Source organism: Daphnia pulicaria, chromosome 1, assembly GCF_021234035.1.
Source record: "Daphnia pulicaria isolate SC F1-1A chromosome 1, SC_F0-13Bv2, whole genome shotgun sequence".
NCBI lineage: Eukaryota > Metazoa > Arthropoda > Branchiopoda > Diplostraca > Daphniidae > Daphnia > Daphnia pulicaria.
The window spans coordinates 14,795,269-14,813,328 of NC_060913.1; the positions used below are offsets into that span (position 1 = coordinate 14,795,269).

An 18,060-nucleotide genomic window follows, 5' to 3' on the forward strand; every position below is an offset into this window, starting at 1 on the left:
TTTCTTCAGGGCAACCGCATGGCGGCAGCACACTACCGCCAATTCGAAAAAGAAACCAACGAAATAAATAACATGCGATTTCTGTGTATTTGTCACGAATTTTTCTTTACAAAAGAGATGGAACCATATTTATTTTTTGTTTTGTCTTAAAAAAGGTAAAACTGTACAACAACTCTCCACTTGATTTTTTGAAATACCCTTCAGTCAATTTAATTTCTTTTTGTTGTTTCCTAAAACATCCACACCATCGACGCCGTCTAATGTACAAATTGGATCAGAGAGAGAGAGAGAGAGAGAATAAGCAAACAAATGGGCGTGCAAATATCACCCAAAGTTGGAAATATAACGCTCCGAAATATTTCCCCACATTTCTCTCCCTCACTTTCCTTATCTTTTCAATATTTATAGAATATATACGTCTGCTGAACAGGCTGGGTAGGGGTGGGAGGAAGGCGGAAACACAAATATATACGGCAAAAAGGATTTTTTAGATATGGCTGGATCGAGTGATTCTCTCTGAACTCTGTTGCCGCCAGCTCGTTTCAGTTTCCCCCCGTTTCCCCCGCAACTCACCGAGAGGGAATCAAACCAAAACAAACAGAGGAACGAAAATAGAAACAACGAAAAGAAAAAAAGAGTTATCAGCGGAGAAGAAAATCAAAATAATGATAAAAAAGAAAAAGCCACGTGCATTGATGATTGCAAGAACACACGATTGCGTCGGTATGTACGAAAAACCAGAAAAAACAAACAATTGCAACTTTCATTTGAAAAAAAAACAAGAGTCCACGCTAGAGGTGGGGTGGGGCGAAACAACCTTTCCCAGGAGGAATATACAAACCGAATGAATAAAAAGGTCAGATCGAGAGAAACAATTGAAATAGTGAAAAGACAAGGGTCGTATAAAATCGGGGAACGAGCTGGACCGTGTTTTCTTTCCTTCCGTGATCAAATGGTGGGGTTTGGGGGTAGGGGTGGGGGAGACCAAGAGAAGAATCAACATTGCACGTCATACATAACGAAACAGGATCGTCCATATACACACACACACACATACACCTTTGATGGGATTATCCACACAGAGAAAAGTCTGGGACACAGGAGGTTTCAATCACGGCAACCAATCTACATACATTACTTTTTACAGTTTGAAAGTTGTTGTTGTTGTGTGTGTGTGTGTGTGTGTGTTGTGTTGTTTTGTGAGTGGCACATTTGACGCGTACAGCTTTTCACGGTACAGCAATTTTTTCGCTAAAAATCTTTCCGTCTGCTTTTTCTTCAAAATAAATGAGGCGACACAATAAGAAGCTCATCAATAAAATCACGCCGCCGATCGCCGTCGTCGGGTGTGAATTGTTGCGTCGCAAAGGAAGAGGAGGGGGTGGGGGGGGGGAGCAAGTGCTGGATTGGGAGGACGGCGAGATCTGGCAGATTAGGTCGACGAATGGGTTGCTGGATCGGTCCGCCGACAAACAATGGAAATGGAAACAGAGTGGGACCAGGCACTGCAAGGCCGTAAGGATAACATCCAGAACCCGAGTCGCGTTTGCAGTTGAAAAGATCTTAGACGTCCGTCTGGATGGGTTGGCCCGGTTTATGGATGGTTGTCATCGCCGTCGGCATCCTCGGCCTGACGTCCTCGCCTTCAAATTCAGAGTCTTCAATGTCGCACAAATTGGAGACGTCACTGCAGGATCCCATCAAAGAGGAAACGCGATCGTGAGCCGATTGAGTTCCAGCGGAGGCTCCGGTCCCTGGTGCCCGCAAATTGGCCGACGGTCGATGGATTTGACTGGCGAACGAACTCGAAGATGACGGGCTGCTGTCGTCGTCGTCGTCGTGGTGATCTGCCAACCGGTTGCCGAAACCGTTGCGCTGCCGCCCGTTGTTGTTGTTGCGCACTGGCGACATGTCCTCGGCTTCCGTCTCGCTGGCGATGCTGTAAGGGGGCAGGTAGAGATTGGGGTGGCGGGAATAGTTGCCGGGCGGAGGTAATGATTCAGAAGGCGCTTCGCTATCGCTGCATCCTCCATCGCTGTTCAAAAATAGACAAAGGCCATGAATATCCGAATCGACGCGATTTGACACGCGCTCATCGCTCATCTAAAATGCAATGAATATTTCACCTGTTGGGTATGGACACGACGGCCAAGTCCGACAGACGCAGTCCGCTGTTGGCTAGAATTTCCTCGAAGCTCGGCGGTTGGCGCGACCGGAACGGATTGGTGCCGTTCGATCCCATTTCAATGTCAGTGCCGCAGTCCGAATCCAGCGACCTGAATCCGTTCAAAGTTGGAGCCGCTTTAGGATCCTCCACCAAAGTGTCTAGGTCACGTTCGGGGCTGATGGTCATCATCATCCCTATTATCAAAAAAAGAAAAGAAAAGACAAATATCCACATTATGTTAGATGAATTCGAAGCGACAAAGGATAATTAGAACCATCACAAATAATAAAGGGCGAGGATGGGGTCGGACAAACGACGTCAAGGACCGTACCGTTGTGAAGCGGGTCGTGTTGGTGGGTGTTGTTGCCGTTGGATTCGTTGCTTTCGTTGCTATGGAAACTGGAAGAGTCCGGTATCTCGGAGCCTGGGACTTCTGTGATGTTGGGTAATGGGTTCTGGCTCTGATTGGCCCAATCGGAGCAGTCCCAATGGTAACCTGTTTGTTTCATTCAAAACCGAGAGATGAGAACATGTCACAACCAAAAAATAAAAACGAGAGATTCTTCAACAGTGCTACTTTGAGACTAACAGCCGAAAAGTAGCGCAAAATTCCACTGCTCTGAGACTAAGCTGTTGTGTGTGGATTGAAATTTGGTAAAACTCGACAATGAATTTCGAGCTCAAAAGCCTGAGCTTTCCATTCACTTTCTCGTTTGAGACATGCATAGTTAGTCTCTAATTGCAAATGTTCCCCAGCACCGCTAAATAAGCTGATGAGGCTGGCCTTTTTCTTTTGATCTGTCCAACTTCAAAAGGCTCAGCTCTGCTACTGCTATTCATCCGGTGGGTGAGGAACACGTTATTATAAATATATACAGATACGTGTAGCTGGGCATTTGCAGCCCGAAAGGAATCAAAAGAGAAAAAAAATAAGGGATCATAGCTTGGTATATAGCAGTAGGTAATAGTCAAGATTGGAAGCTGAGCGAAAGGAAAAGGAGAGCGGGGCTGTGCATTAATTAGCGCGTGCCTGACTGTCGAGCCATATTTTCCCTTTCATTTTTTTTTTAAATACGAGAATTATGTTTTTTTTTTTAAATAATGGTAAATGCTTTTGAGAAAACAAGGCGAAAGAATGGTGGGGGGGCTTTGCCGACATGCCATTTAAAAGTGACGCAAAAGAGAAAGCTTGCGTCACAATAAGAGAACAGAAAAGGGAAGAAATAAAAATGTAAACGCACTTGTAGGGCGGATTTTCGGGCGGATGCGTGCGACTGCATGCAAACACAAATGTGAGAAAACATGTAAACCGTCAAGAATCACAAGTGGAAAAACAGATAGAAACACACGTTTCGTGAGTGTCTCGCCAAAGTGCATTGAAGGGAGTGCGACAAAATTCTTTCGTTCAACGGAGAAGTGGGGATGCGCTCACTATGAAAGAAAAACAAAACAAAACAAAACAACTGCTGTAACCTCTACTATAATCCCGTTCGATTAGGGAAACCTTTTTTCGAGCATAAGAGAGAGGGAAGCCGTGGTAGGGCTGGAGGTGTGCGGGTTGAGCCAGCAGCGACAAAAGAAACACACACAAACAAACTAAACCAAACGCGTGCACAGGCAAACAAAATTGGGTTTTTTGCTCAGATTGTTTCGTTTTTTCGTGTTTTTTTTTTGTGTCGTCGTCGTGGTTGTCGTCGGTTACGTACTCGGTGATGGCCGGCTGAGCAGGGCGGTTTGCCTCATCAACGTCTGTAGACTCAATTCAAATTCGGCATAATCCCTAGGCAACGGCGGGATAGCGGGAGGACTGGGAGGCGGAGTAGGCAGCGGGGAAATGGAACAGTTGTACGACGACGAGACTCCCAGTCCCGCCGCAGAGGACGGCGGTGCTGATTGCGTCACCGCTTGCGGACTCGACGCCCTCAAAGCATCACGTTGAACGCCTTTTTGTTTTGCTATTCCGTGATTTTTTTTCATTTGAGATTTGTGTTTGTGTGTACGTGGAAGGTCGATCCGTCATTTCGTTAAACAAAGACGAAGACCCAAAAAAAAATAAAAACCAAATAGAAATAAAAGAAATGAAAACTTAAAGCTCCCCGTTATTTCGTCCCTTAAAAAAAATTAAAATGATGACAAAGAAAAAAGAGTTTGGAATTCGGTTCGGCTAGGAAAGCCAATGATCAAAGATTATCAAAGTCGTCCCGAGAAAAACACAAAAATGGAAAATACAGAATAGAGATGAAGACGGAGAAATAGTTTTGTGTGAGTGGTAGAGAGAAGAAGAAGAAGAAGAAAGAAGTAGTAGTAGTAGTGGTAGCGGTAGTAGAAGATGTTCAGACGATAATAGCTCTGAGAGATTGGGGACTATTAGACGTACGCGCACAATCGTCGACGTTGGCGGAGACTGTCGGTGAGACCGAGGACGCTGTTGTCGTGTCCTTGTTTGTGCTTTTGACGTTGCTGAGCAAAAGACCTCCAGTGTGGCCGTAGTGGTTGCCGTTCAGATGATGGTGGTGGTGGTGGTGATTGTGGAGGCTCCTGTTGGTCGCCGATCCCGTCTCGCTGCATTTGCCTTTCAAGTCTGGGGGAGATAGGACATAGGATCAGACGATTTCCGTGACATTCCCCCGGCTGGTTTTGACATCAGACCGTGAAATGGGCAAGGCAAAATAAAAATAAAAAAAAAGGGGGGGAAATGGGATGTGCACAATATCAAAGGGATGTACCAAGTTCTAGTCAACAATTGCAAGGCAGTAGCTCCAACGACGAGGGGGGAAAAGATAAACTAATAATCAACATCAGTACGGCTAGAAGACGCCAATTGCTGGACAATAATTCATTCAACAGGATCAAAGACAATCGGTCCGGTCGGCTATACACTATATGCGTTGTTGCACATTGACTTGATGTCGAGACTCGTGGCGAAGTCGAGAAACTGCCATGTTCACAGATCAAAGCCGACGATAGAGTTTCTCTCTCATCCGACGTCACTAATGAAACGCACAAGTTGCAACAAAAGGAGACGAGTCCCGAATCAAAAGGCCATCGACCAAAAGGAGGGGTGGGGGGGGGGGGGGGGGGGGGGTCGGTTATAAAGACGATAAGACTTACTACCAGAAATAGTAATTGGTACGGGCCAGCGCTGCTAGTAGAGATAGAGACGGGCGAGATAGAGGCGATAGATCGAATCAAGAGAAGATCGAAATGTGGTTTAATATAGCAAGGAGCAAGGTAATAGGACAAGGTATTAAGAGTTTGGGTGCGTTACTCGAGAGTCTGATGAAAACAAGTTTCAAGCCATGACGTACCATTGTGGATTTTAGCTGCCTCGTAATAGGATCCTTTGAGATTGCTTTCCAGATCCGACCAACGGGGCTTGTGCACACTGTCCGAGTCGCTAAGGGCGTCGAGGGCCGGCATCAGGAGGGGAGGCGAAGAGAGGCAACCTCCGCCACTCATTACCGATCCGCCATTAGAAGCCATACCCACCACGGCCGGGCGGTTCAGGTTGGGGTGGTAATCGGGATTGTTGTGACCACCCACGCTGCCCATTCCGTTCCCATTGTACGGCGGCATGCCCAGCATCGGATACGTTTCCAGCTCGTCAGCCGCCGAGCCGTAGCTGCGGATCGTGTCCAGGTTGTTGAGCGGGAGGTAAGTGGGCTCGCTCACGCTGGGCGTGTAGGAAGCCGGACGGGGAGGCAGCATAGGAGGGACCTTATTGAAAATCAGGAAAATTCAATTAGCAATTATTCAGGCCAGAGATTATAATAAGGCAGGTAAGAACATTGTTACCTGATTGGTGGCTTCCAAGTTACTCATTTTGGATCCGCGTTTGAATTCCGACAAGTCCATTGGCCGGGTCGAGTTGAGTGGCACCATCTCTTTGCCGTTCGAGTCGTTCATGCTGCGTGATCGATGGCTGCCGCGGGAGCGCTTGCTCTTGCGCCACCAGCAGCTGACTAAGCTGATCAAGAAGATGAATCCAACGAGGCCGACCACGAATCCGACAATCTCCAGCAGCGAGAGATTGTTCAGAAACAGGTTGGAGGTGATGAGATCGTTCTTGAGGGCCAGCTCCGTGCAGTAATGACCGGTGGCGTTGATGGGGCACAAGCACTGGAAGCTGCCGACGATGTTGACGCAAGTGCCTCCGTTCTGGCACGGCGAAGGTTCGCATTCGTTGACGTCGACGGAACAAGTGTCGCCCGTGAATCCACGACACTTGCAGATGGGTCCCGTGCCACCTTCTTCGCAGATGCCACCATTTTTGCAAGGATTGGGATTGCAGTAGCGGCCATATTCGCAGCGTTTGCCGCTCAGCCGGGCAGGGCATTCGCAACGGTAGTCGTTGTTGAGGTTGTAGCAGCGGCCGTTGAAGAGACAAGGCGAAGAAGCGCATGGATCGCTGTCGATCTCGCAGCGGGAGCCCATGAAACGAGGCCGGCAAGTGCATTGATAGCCGGGCAGAACGCCGACCATTTCTGTACAGGTACCGCCGTTCATACAGGGCTGAGTGCCGCAAACTCCGGGTCTTTCGAGCGGAACGCGGCAGACGAATTCCACGTTGGTGAACCTCTTCAGCATGACGGACTGACTGGCCGAATTGGGATTGAGGCTGTTCAAAGAGGAGGCGGGCGAATTGCTGGGCAGGTGCTGCGGGAGGAGATTGTCGTTGAATCGGATCTCGTCCAGGCAACCGACAAAGCCCATGCGGACGTCGTCCAAGGTCCGAACTTCGGCACCGAAGAAGACGTAGTCGCTGATGGGCTCCAGGTTGAGGATGTCGTTGACGCCAGGAGCTTCACCTTGGGACCGATAGGATCCGTCCACCGTCAACTCGGCCACTCTACCGTGACGCTCCAGTCGGATGTCGTGCCAGGCACCGTCGTTGACATTCAATCCTGTCACTCTCACCAGACCTTCGCCACTTCCACAATCGAAACGATATTGAACCTGTCACACAAAATAGGAGCCATTTAAAATTAAATTTCAAATAGTTTATCAATTAGTTAGTTAGTACCTCTCCGTTGACGATCTCCAGGATACTGTAGTCGATACGACCACTAGCAAACATGACGTTTCCTGTCGGATGAACAGTCCGGAATCGGAGAGTCAACAAAAGGTGACGCTCGATGGTGGATCCCAGACTGTACTGGGCGTACGACTTGCCGGCAAAGAAGATGGGATGACTGGGTTGGTAGCATCCGGAAGCGGCATCCTTGCACGAAGTGATCTGAGTCAATTCGTTGACGCAGCCCGGATGGTTTTCGGGGCAGCGACACGAATATCCGGGCAGACCAGACTCTGGCCGACAGATGCGCGAGTCTGGGCAAGGGTTGCGGGCGCATTCGTTGGCCACAACGTCGCACTTCTCGCCGGCGTATCCGTCCTTGCACATGCACGTCGGTTTGTATTTGTGTCGGGGCGCCACAAAACTACTTATGTCCGACGTAATAGCCACCGTCATCGTGTCATCAAGAACAACTCGGTCGTAGCACTTGCCATTGGCACCGCAAAAGCTCGCCGTGCAGAAACCCTAAAATATGTACACAAATAACAAGAGGGATTGAATTTCAACCGAAGCCATTGAAAAAGGTTGCAAATCATTGATTTTTTTTTTCTCTTTTTATTTACCTGGACAGCGCCGGAGATGCGGTGATGATCGATAGTTGCTTCCAATTCCGCCACGTTATCCAACAGCTGTTTGCGAACGATGGAAGGCGGGTAGAAACCGCCTGACGGTTTTTGAACCGAAAACAAAATGTCCACGTTGGGTCTCGATTGCCGGGCAGGATCGCGGACTCGCCACATGGGTTCCAACCGGGTCACAGCGGCCGTTTTCCTCAGCGGAGAAGTTTCATCCGCACGTCTGGTCCGGTTATTCGCGCCTTTCGACGACTGTTGACCCGTCGTCACTTGCGGCTGGATGCTGATGATGAAAACGTCTTTGGTGCGGACGTTCATGATGTTGCGGACAGCTTTGAGGAAATTCTTCCGGTAACTGGTGACGAAATCGTCGGCCGTGATGTCGCGGACCGTCAAGATGATGGCGTTCTGCAGCGCCTCGTCCGAGATGAGCACCACGTTGACTTTGACGGACGAGTAGGTGAAAAACTTGCCGTCCGACACGGACACGTTGACCGTGTAGGCGCCGACGTCCAGCCCCGGCTTGGCGATCAGCGTTCCGTCTTCCGAGTCCAGTTCGAAAAGAGCTACCGACGAGTGGTGATATCCTTTCTCCTCGACCAGCGAGTAGACCAACGTATCGTAAGGATCTTGATCGTTGACGTGAACGCGGCCGATCACTCCGCCGGCGTACTCGTCCAGGAAAGAGTTGATGTTGATCTCCAGCGGCGTGATGATGGGCGGATACTTGGACTCTTCAATCACCTTGACCAAAACCCAAGTGTCCGAGTAGAGTGGCGGACTGCCGTTATCGAAAACGACAATCTGCAGGACGTAGTGATCGCGGACTTTGTGATTGAAACGTCTGGCCGTTCGCAAAGAGCCGTTGCCGTCGATCCGGAACGCGTTATCCACATTGCCAGACCGGATTTCAAATGTAAAGGGACCGGCGTTGGTTGGCCCATCAGCGTCCGTCACCAGCAGCTTGAGAATGACGAAACCGAGAGGCTTATCTTCCTGGGCGATGGCAGTGTAATTGACCTGGGAGAAGGCGGGCGGATTGTCGTTGGCGTCGGTGACTTCCACTGCTACTAAGACGTTGCTGGCCAAGGAAGATGGCAGCCCATTGTCCCTGGCTTCGACTTCCAGCATGTAACTAGTTATCAGCTCCCTGTCAAGCTGTCCAGACACGGCCAATAAGCCGGTGCTGCTATCGATACGGAACTGTGCATGCCGGTCGCCGTTGAGGAGCGTGTAGGTGATCCGCCCGTTGTCTCCGCCGTCCAAATCGACGGCGTTGAGTCGCAAGACCGTCTCGCCTATTATGGCGTCTTCACGGATAGCTGCGCTGTAGCTGGCCTGTGTGAAGATGGGCGGATTATCGTTGCTGTCCAGCACAGTGATATTGACGGCTGCGTGATTGCTGAGCGGAGGAACGCCACCGTCGAGTGCCTGGACGGTCAAATAAAACTCTCGGGCTCGTTCGTAGTCGAGAGGTTCGGCCAAACTGATGACGCCGGAAAGCGGATCGATGGCGAAGTGACGGTGTTCGTTGCCTCCGACAATCGAGTACTTGATCTCGGCGTTGACTCCAATGTCCAACGAGGTGGCCAGCACGTTCAGGATTTCGGCGCCGATGGCCGAGCTCTCGGCCACCGAAGCGGCGTACAATTTCCGACTGAACTGCGGCGGGTTGTCGTTCACATCCGTCACAACAATTGTCACGACGACGGTTGAAAGTAGAGACGGAGTGCCCAAATCGATGGCCGACACTGTCAGATTGTACGAGGGAACAGTTTCGCGATCCAATCCTTTGGCGACCGTCACGATTCCGCTTTCGGCATCGATGGCGAAAGAGTTCTGGCCGGCCAAAGAGGTGGTCGACGTCACCATGCTGTATCTGATCTTCCTGTTGAGTCCGAGATCGCTGTCAGTGGCGTGGATTTTGCCCACGATGGTCCTCAGTTCGGCATCTTCCGGCACGGCGAAAGTGTACCAATCCTGGTTGAAGCTGGGCGCGTTGTCGTTGACATCCATCAGAGCGATGACCACCTCCGATGTGCATTCCCATTGAGGTCGTTCCCGATCCTGAACGTGGGCGGTGAGGGTGTAGATGGGTCTAGATTCGCGATCCAGCGGCTTCAAGGTTTTCAGCTGGCCGGAATTGGCGTCCAAAAAGAAGTATTCGGCCGCTTCGCCCGTCAGGTAGAATTTCATCTTGGCGTTGGCCCCTTCGTCGGCGTCGGTGGCCCGCACCCGAACGATAAAAGTACCAGGAGCGGTGGCTTCAGACACCAGCTCGTGATAACGGTGTTGAGTGCACACAGGGGCGTGATCGTTATCGTCCAAAATGTCAACAGTGACGTGGGTGGTGGCCGTGAAGAAGCCATCAGTGGCCAGCACCTGGACAATGAGAAAAGAATTTAGTACGTGAAACGACCGAAAACAGTTAGGCAGTAACCGTCGGTCGAGAAACTAAAAAAACAACTTTACCTGGAGACTGTAGGAGCCGATTTCTTCACGATCCAGCGCTCTTTCCACATAAACTTCGCCCTGCCGGATGCCAAACTGAGATCGTGGATCGCCACTTACAATGTAGTACTGCAACTGGGGTTGTTGTTGGTGTTGCATCGAGGAAGACGAGGAATCGGAACGGCCCTGCTCCCGGTCACGGTCGGTGGTTGTGAGTCGAACGACGACCGTGCCCGGAAGGGCCTCCTCGTTGACGGCGGCGACGTAGTGACTCTGAGAGAATTGCGGAGGGTTATCGTTGTAATCGCGCACTTCGATCACCACGGCCGTTGTGGACGTCAGTTTGGCCGGCGTGCCGTTGTCGCTGGCGATAATGGGCAGAACGTAACGATCGCATTCTTCCCGGTCCAAAAGACCCAAAGTGGTAATCCATCCCGTGACAGAGTCCAAGCGGAATATATTAGCCAATTCCGGCGCCATATTGTGGCCAAAGGAATAGCGAAGATCGCCGTAGGCTCCGGTGACGCGGTCTCCGTCCATGGCCGACACTCGAATGACACTGCTGCCTTTTTCCGAGTTCTCGGCCACCACGACCTGGTACGGGTTGCTCTCAAATTCTGGCGGATGCTCGTTGGAATCCAATACTTGAATAATGACTTCAGTGAAGGCTATGACGGGCGGCGAGGCGTCGGTTGAGGCTACGACAGTGATGATGTGAATGTCGCACGTTTCGCGATCCAGCGGCAACGACAAGTAAATTTGACCCTGGTCATCGACAGAGAAGAATGGCGACGGCAGGTCTTGGTCTTCGTCTCTGTTTCCGCCCTCAATGTCGGGATTCCTTGGGGCCGGGACGATGGTGTAGTGCAGTGGTTCGCCACTGCTCACCGCTTTGACTCTCGCAATGGTCGTACCTGGTGAACGAACCGCAATTATGAATTTTAACTTTCCTCGTCTACTATATCTAGTTCTCGATATCCTTACCAACTGGCGCTGATTCGGAAATGAAATATTTCGAGGAAGTTCTCTCAAAAGTGGGTGCTCGTTCTTGCGGATCGAGGATTAGGACGTCGACTGGAGCTTCTGTGCCCAATACCGGCGAGCCGTGATCTTCTGCTCGAACGAAAAACTGGAACACTTCGTTGGCTAAAGTAACAAAAACGAAAGTCTAAAAATTCGGAATAAAGGAATTCTAAGAAATTTATACCAAGAGCTAGAGCGTTTTGTTTCAAGAAAAGTTCGCCGGTTGACGGGTTAATATCGAACGTATCCGACGCCCGGGTTCCATTCGATTCGTAAATAGAATAGCCGATCTTTGCGTTGTTATCCACGTCTAAATCTATGGCTTGGACCTGCAATTCCATAAAAAGGCAAAAAGTTAAGATAATTTGTTCAATTTCATGAAAATGACTTTTAGTCTGATTCATACTTTTAGGAATGGTTGTCCCACAGAATAGTTGGCGTGGATGTTGGCTCTGTATTCAGCCAGAAGGAACTTTGGACGATTATCGTTGGCGTCTCCCACCTTGACACGGAGAGTCGTGTGACCCGACTTGCCCCCTGCGTCGAAAGCGGACACGGGGATCTCGTAGACTCTGCGACTCTCGCGATCCAGCGGCCGTCGAGTGAAAATGTCGCCCGTTTCGTCGTCTATTCTGAACGTTTCCGTGGCGAAAGTGGACAGGATTGAGTAGGTGATGTGACCGAAATCATCCCTGTCCAGATCGGTTGCATTCAATTGGATGACCAGCGTGCCGGCCGGAAGATTCTCCATCACTTCCACGTCGTAGAGAGGACGAGAGAAGCTGGGCGAATGCCGGTTCGTCGAAAGTAAATCCACTTGGAGCGAGGCGAAACTTGTGAAGACTCCGTCACTGACGCTGATGTTCAACAAGTAGTTGGGCTGCTCGCCGAATCGGTGCAAGTTGCCCAGCGTCACCGTGCCTTTAGTAACAAATCAAAACAGTTAACATCAATGCGATGTTATTTATTGAATCGAATAAATACTATACCTCGTTTGGAATCGATGTTAAACATTTGCTGATCATTTCCTCCGGTTAGTGAATAAACTAATCGAGTTTGATCGGAGACATCAGGGTCGGTGGCCGTCACCATGGTGACGAATTGGCCTCGTTTGCCATCCTCGCTCAGGACGCATCGGTAGGAGCGCTGTTCGAATTGAGGCGGATTGTCGTTGACGTCCTCCACTGAAAGGTCAGGCGAAAAAGATCAATCAATAAAACACCAGAACCTATTTCGCCGTTGAAAGTTGAGAACACGTGTGTTCAACTTCTCGAGGCCGTTCATTATTTTTCCTCTTTTTGTTTTTTTGTTTTTTATTTTTTGGGGTTTAAGCTACAAACCTCTGATCCAGATGTGAGCTGTGCTGGAGAGAGACGGGTTGCCCTGGTCAGACGCCATGACGAGCAGATGGTGTAGTGACTGCGTTTCACGGTCCAGCGAGCGCACGAGAATCAACGTTCCGTCTTCCGGGTTGATGTGGAAGAACTCGGCCGAAGCCGCAGACACGGCCACGGCGGCATCTTGGCCGCCGTTGGTCTCGGCCAGCAGTCGGTAAACAACTTGGGCGTTGATGCCTAAACCACCAGAAATTGAATGAAATTGAGTTGTTCAGAAAAGAAGAAATCAAACTGGAAGAAATTTTTATGTGTGTGTTTCTCCCGGGGTTTGTTTTTATCGTTGGGAATGTTACCAGAGTCGAGATCGTGAGCACTGACGGCCAGGACCACAGTGCCGGAAGGCGTGGCTTCCGACAGCGTGACGTTGTATTCATTGTTGCTGAATTCTGGCGGAGAGTCGTTGGCGTCTTCGACGCTGACACTGACAGGCACTTCGGAATGGGCGCCCGACACGCTGTCGGTGGCGCGGACCAGCAACTCATATTTGGATCGAACTTCATAATCCAGTCGGTTGACGATATAAATGAGACCTGTGAGAGCGAGCGAGAGCGCCATGACAACAGAAAATAAAAAAAGAAAAAGAAAAGAAGTTTCATAGTTAAGTAAAGGTGCGCTTGATGTGTACACAGATTGCAATTTCCGGCCGACACCAACTCACACCGGTGGGCACAAATCAAAATAGCTAGCGCCAAGCCTCGTGCAAAAAATAAAATAACAAATAGGGAAAAAACAAAAATACAAAATAAAAAGGGAAACTATTTAACGCCTTCTCTAAACCGTGACAAGGTGTGTGTGGGAAGTTTCCCATCACCACCAGTAAATTACGACACGCTCGACCAACCAGTATGGCGACTCTATAGTACAAACATACCACTATGAGGCTCGCAAAAAAAACAATACGAGTAAGGAAAAAATGTGACAACAAAGAGGAATATAAGCTAAACAATCGAAACAAAAGGCGACAGAGTGAAAAAATAAAAGGCGGTGGTGGGTGTTGGGTATAGTGAGTCAGAAATGTCGCAAGCAAGTGGTGCGTTGTGTTAGATCCGGCAATCACTAATAGTGCGACCAACAAATGGAATAAATATTGTTATAAAGCAACAAAAAAAATTTTTTAATTAAACAACCAACACAATAAATAAAAGAAAAAAAAAAGTGGTGTCAGTTTTTTGGGGGTTACTTACAAGGCCCGTTTTCCGAGTTGTGGGCTGAATGTATGGCGACAGAAGTCGAATTTGTTTTTTGTTTTGTTTTAACAGATGAGAGATAAACGGAAAGAAAAATAAATCAATCAATATTCAATTTTTTAAAAAAAAGATTATCGAAAAAACAATGAAAGTGGATGATTTCTCGATTTAGTCGGTGTTAGAGCGAGAGTTTTCGGTTTGAAATTGAAAGCCGAGGGGGAAAAACACAATGAAGATGAATTGTTAATTCGGAATGACAGTTTGGGTCTGGTAATATTTTGATTAATAGAAAAAATACCTATCTCGTTCCGTTATTATATTACACATATAAAAGACTCTTGGAATATTAATGACTGCGGAAAACGTCGAAAGAGAAAGAAAAAACCGCCATTTTCACTTGCATTATACGAAAGCCACAGCAACGGAACGGATCAACTCGAGTTGGTTGCCGAGTCTGAGTATTTCCAATTCCGGGAGAAAACGATGAAAACCATCATCATCATCATCTTTTTTTCATGTTGATCGTTGTTGTTCTGCCCCGATCGACCTCATCGATCATAAAGACTGGACAAAATGGAGGAGAGATGGCAAGAGCTTGAGGTGGGACCCGAAATAAAAATAAATAAAAAGTAAAACGAAAGGGGAGAGGGGAAACTATTTCTTTGCCTATTTTCAAACTACTTTTCCAGCCGGTTGTTGATCTACAACTAGAAGACGACGATGACGAGAAATTTGATGGATGCTGACAAGAAGCGCTCGTGGTGTGTGGTTTCTCTCTCTCCTTTCATTTCCCACTTGCCCAGTCACGTGCGCTCCCCAACCGTGTGGCACGCCAAGGATGAATTCAACGATAAATAAATCAACCCAACCCCAGCGCGACACGTAACGCTAGCGATCAGCAGCCCAACTAACCAACCCAACTCTCGCCACTACACGTCCGGCATAGCATCCAGACAGACACACACACAGGGAGAGAAGAAGAGCATCAACCTTCCTACCCAGGGTAGTGGGTTTTGTGGTTTTGGGGGGGGATATCGGACGGACACAATAGACAGACAACCCGACGGACGCATAAGTAGAGAGAGGGCAGGGCTGGGAGGTGGGAGGGGTGAAAAGCCAACGAGTGATGGATGGACGGATGTGAACAGCAGACAAGACAAGAAAACAACAACAACAACAACGCTGGTTGTTGTTGTGTTACGGACCTGTGTTGAAATCGACGGCAAACTCCTCGCCCTCGTTGCCCGACACGATCGAGTAGATCAATTGCCGGCCCGAGGGGCTCGACGCCTGGACGCTGAGGACGGGTGAAAGTGGATCGGCGCTCTCCAGGACCGAGGCCGAGTAGTACTGCTGGCCAAACACCGGCTGGCTCTTGCTGACGACTTTGACGCGGACCAGAGCTTCCGAGGAGAGCGGAGGCGTGCCGCCGTCGTAGGCCGCCACCACCAGCTCGTAGTCGCTGTGACCCTGCTGGCCTTCCAGGACGTGGCGCAGCAAAATCTCGCCCGTCCGCCGGTCCACCCTGAACAATTCGCCGCTGCCGCGCAGCAATTCGTAGCGGATGTCGCCGTTTTCGCCCACGTCCTTGTCCATGGCCTGGACCTAATTCAATGATTCGATTAATCAATAAGGTGGCCAGGGGGAGGTGGTGTTAAGTCCGGCAGCCGATATGAAGCAGGCCCGGTAATTCAATCAAAAATCGGCAATGTACTATACTCACTTTGGTGACGACGCTGCCTTTGGGGGCCTCGGAGGAGACGACGGCGTAGTAAGGCAAATTGAAAAAGGCCGGCCGGTTGTCGTTGATATCGGTGACTTCGATTTCGACGCGAGTGTGGGCGATGCGGGGCTTCTCGCCGTCGCCGCGCTCGCTCCTCGCCTCGACGACGATGACGTAACGCGGCTGGACTTCACGGTCGAAAGGCACCTGGCCGATGGCCTGGACAACGCCCGAAGTGCTGCCCACCTGGAACAGGCCCTGCGGATTCAGGATGGAGAAGGTGACGTGCTCGTTGAGGTGGGTGCCCAGGACGTTGAGGGCCACGATGGTCGTCGCCCCGCGGGTGCTGTTCTCCGTCACGTAGCCCGTGTACTTGTCCTGGGCGAAAGCCAGTCCTGACGCCAGCATCTTCTCCAGCTGGATCTCCACTTTGGTGGCCGTGCTGAACTTGCCGTCGCTGACGCCCACCTCCAGCGTGTAGAAATTGCTGGCAGACAGGCCGTCGGCGTCGGAGACGCTGATCCAGCCCGTTCGTCTGTCGATGGAAAACTTGCCGGCTCCATTACCGCCCGTTATCTCGTAAGTGAGCGTCGAGTTAATGTCAACATCAGGGTCTTCCGCCCGCACCCGCACGACGGCCACTCCGGCGAACGTCGGCAAAAGCAGCGAGGCGCTGTACGGCTGCTGCTGGCCGATGAATTTAGGCGGCGAGTCGTTCACGTCCGTGATGACAATGCTGACACGGGCCACTTGATCCGAGTTGCGCCTCGGGCGGCCATGGTCTGACACCTGGACAGTGAACTCGACGCGGGCCAGCTGCTCGCGATCGAGCGGGGCCAGCGTCCGCACGGCGCCCGTATTGGAGTCGATGGCGAAAAGTTGGGCGGCCCTCGGCTCCACAATGTCGTACGAGAGGAGGGCGTTGACTCCGGAATCGCCATCTCGAGCCGAAACGACCAGCGGAGCGGAAGACAAGCGCTGGAAGACCAGCGATCCGGCCACAGCCGCCTCCGAGATCGTCCCTTCGTACAGCTCCTGGCTGAAGGTTGGCGAATTATCGTTGACGTCCGAAACGTGCACATGTACGAGACAACGAGCTGATGAGCCGGCCTGTAATCAACAAATGAAGCGAGTGAATGATTAGGGCGTGGCAACAAATGTTCAAGACACAACACTTTCTCTCTCTCTCTTTCCAGCTCTTAGACTCGGCCAGACAGATATACACGTACCATATTCATGGCGCTGATGCTCAGATTGTAGTGCTTGGTGGTTTCGTAGTCGAGTCCACCTCTCGGCGACACGACAATGATGCCCGTGCTGGGATTGATGGTGAAGGAGCCGTCGCCGTTGCCGTCGGTGATCTCGAACAACAAGCTCGAGATGGATCTACCCTCCACTTGAATCACAAAAGTCCCGCCGCTGGCATCCTCGAACACGTCCGCCGTGTATTCGCTCTGCAAGAATCTGGGCAGGAAGAAAAACAAAAACAAAAAAAAATAACAAATCCGAACGAGAAAAACAAGTTTGGAACTAAAAACTTTTAACGAGGTTCCTTGTAACAACTACAACAACAACTACAACTAACAAAAAAATCCTGTTTCATACTTGGGGGGATCGTTCTCGGCCATAGTGACGAGAATGTGGACTCGACAAGAGGTCGAAAGTGACGGCGAACCTCCATCAGAAGCCTTCACTACCAGCATGTACTCGTGAGCCGTGCCGACGTCCAGCGGTTGATTGACGCGGATGAGACCCGAGTCGGGCTCGATCACAAAGGCCCCGCCCACATTGCCGGAGCTAATGGAATACGTCACTTTGGCGTTGACGCCGCGGTCCTTGTCGATGGCCAGCATGACTGTCACCACCGAGCCGACGGCGGCCGTCTCGAAGATGCGCACCTGCACCAGTTCCGACATGAATTCGGGAGTGTGGTCGTTGTGATCCGTCACGTCGATCAACAGGCGGGCGAAATTGCGCTTGGACGGCGTCCCTTGGTCTTTGACGGACACCGTCAGCAAATGTTGAGCCATCGTTTCCCTGTTGTGTGTGTGTGTGTGCAAAACAAGTTAATAAGCCAAATTGATCCGCTGATTTCTGATTTCTCCGAACCGGACAATTTCCTCCGCCAATATGGCGTTGGGTGTCCGGTTGGCGAGCTGTGAGTTTAGTTCTCTATTTACCGGTCAAGTTTCTCGGCCAAAGTGACGACACCGCGTATGGAATCCACTTTGAACTTTCGTAATGACGAAGCGCTGGAAGCGGCGTGGAGAGCGTAAAAGACTCTCTTGTCCTGGTCGGCGTCGGTGGCGTTGAGTGTGATAATCTCCGCCCCAACTTCGGCGTTCTCAGACACTTCGGCTCGATAATGTTGTTCAGAGAAGACGGGCGGGTGATCGTTGACATCGAGGACCGTTATTTCCAGCTGTGGAATCGAAACAAAACAAAACAAAAGGGAATCCAATG

At 50.3% G+C, this 18,060-nt stretch overlaps 1 protein-coding gene across 6 annotated transcripts in view; it reads right to left on the reverse strand.

Moving 5' to 3' along the window:
- Positions 1–68: 68 nt before the first annotated feature.
- The window catches only part of LOC124330408 (fat-like cadherin-related tumor suppressor homolog), a 74,733-nt gene continuing 56,741 nt past the window's right edge, over positions 69–18,060 (reverse strand). For 3 of the 6 annotated variants that reach the window (XM_046788712.1, XM_046788714.1, XM_046788711.1), the window contains 22 exons: positions 17,778–18,019; positions 17,203–17,634; positions 16,827–17,061; positions 15,598–16,707; positions 15,080–15,479; positions 13,872–13,895; positions 12,981–13,217; positions 12,631–12,864; positions 12,280–12,474; positions 11,697–12,211; positions 11,475–11,619; positions 11,252–11,413; positions 10,289–11,181; positions 7,805–10,198; positions 7,191–7,706; positions 5,963–7,123; positions 5,476–5,884; positions 4,545–4,748; positions 3,874–4,122; positions 2,499–2,663; positions 2,127–2,361; positions 69–2,035 (listed from right to left, as the gene is read on the reverse strand). In XM_046788712.1, coding sequence (XP_046644668.1) covers positions 1,564–2,035; positions 2,127–2,361; positions 2,499–2,663; positions 3,874–4,122; positions 4,545–4,748; positions 5,476–5,884; positions 5,963–7,123; positions 7,191–7,706; positions 7,805–10,198; positions 10,289–11,181; positions 11,252–11,413; positions 11,475–11,619; positions 11,697–12,211; positions 12,280–12,474; positions 12,631–12,864; positions 12,981–13,217; positions 13,872–13,895; positions 15,080–15,479; positions 15,598–16,707; positions 16,827–17,061; positions 17,203–17,634; positions 17,778–18,019 — 10,629 coding nt within the window. In that variant the 3' untranslated portion in view covers positions 69–1,563. The remainder of the gene's footprint in view (positions 2,036–2,126; positions 2,362–2,498; positions 2,664–3,873; positions 4,123–4,544; positions 4,749–5,475; positions 5,885–5,962; positions 7,124–7,190; positions 7,707–7,804; positions 10,199–10,288; positions 11,182–11,251; positions 11,414–11,474; positions 11,620–11,696; positions 12,212–12,279; positions 12,475–12,630; positions 12,865–12,980; positions 13,218–13,871; positions 13,896–15,079; positions 15,480–15,597; positions 16,708–16,826; positions 17,062–17,202; positions 17,635–17,777; positions 18,020–18,060) is intronic. The other 3 variants (XM_046788713.1, XM_046788715.1, XM_046788716.1) reach the window with 3 other exon arrangements.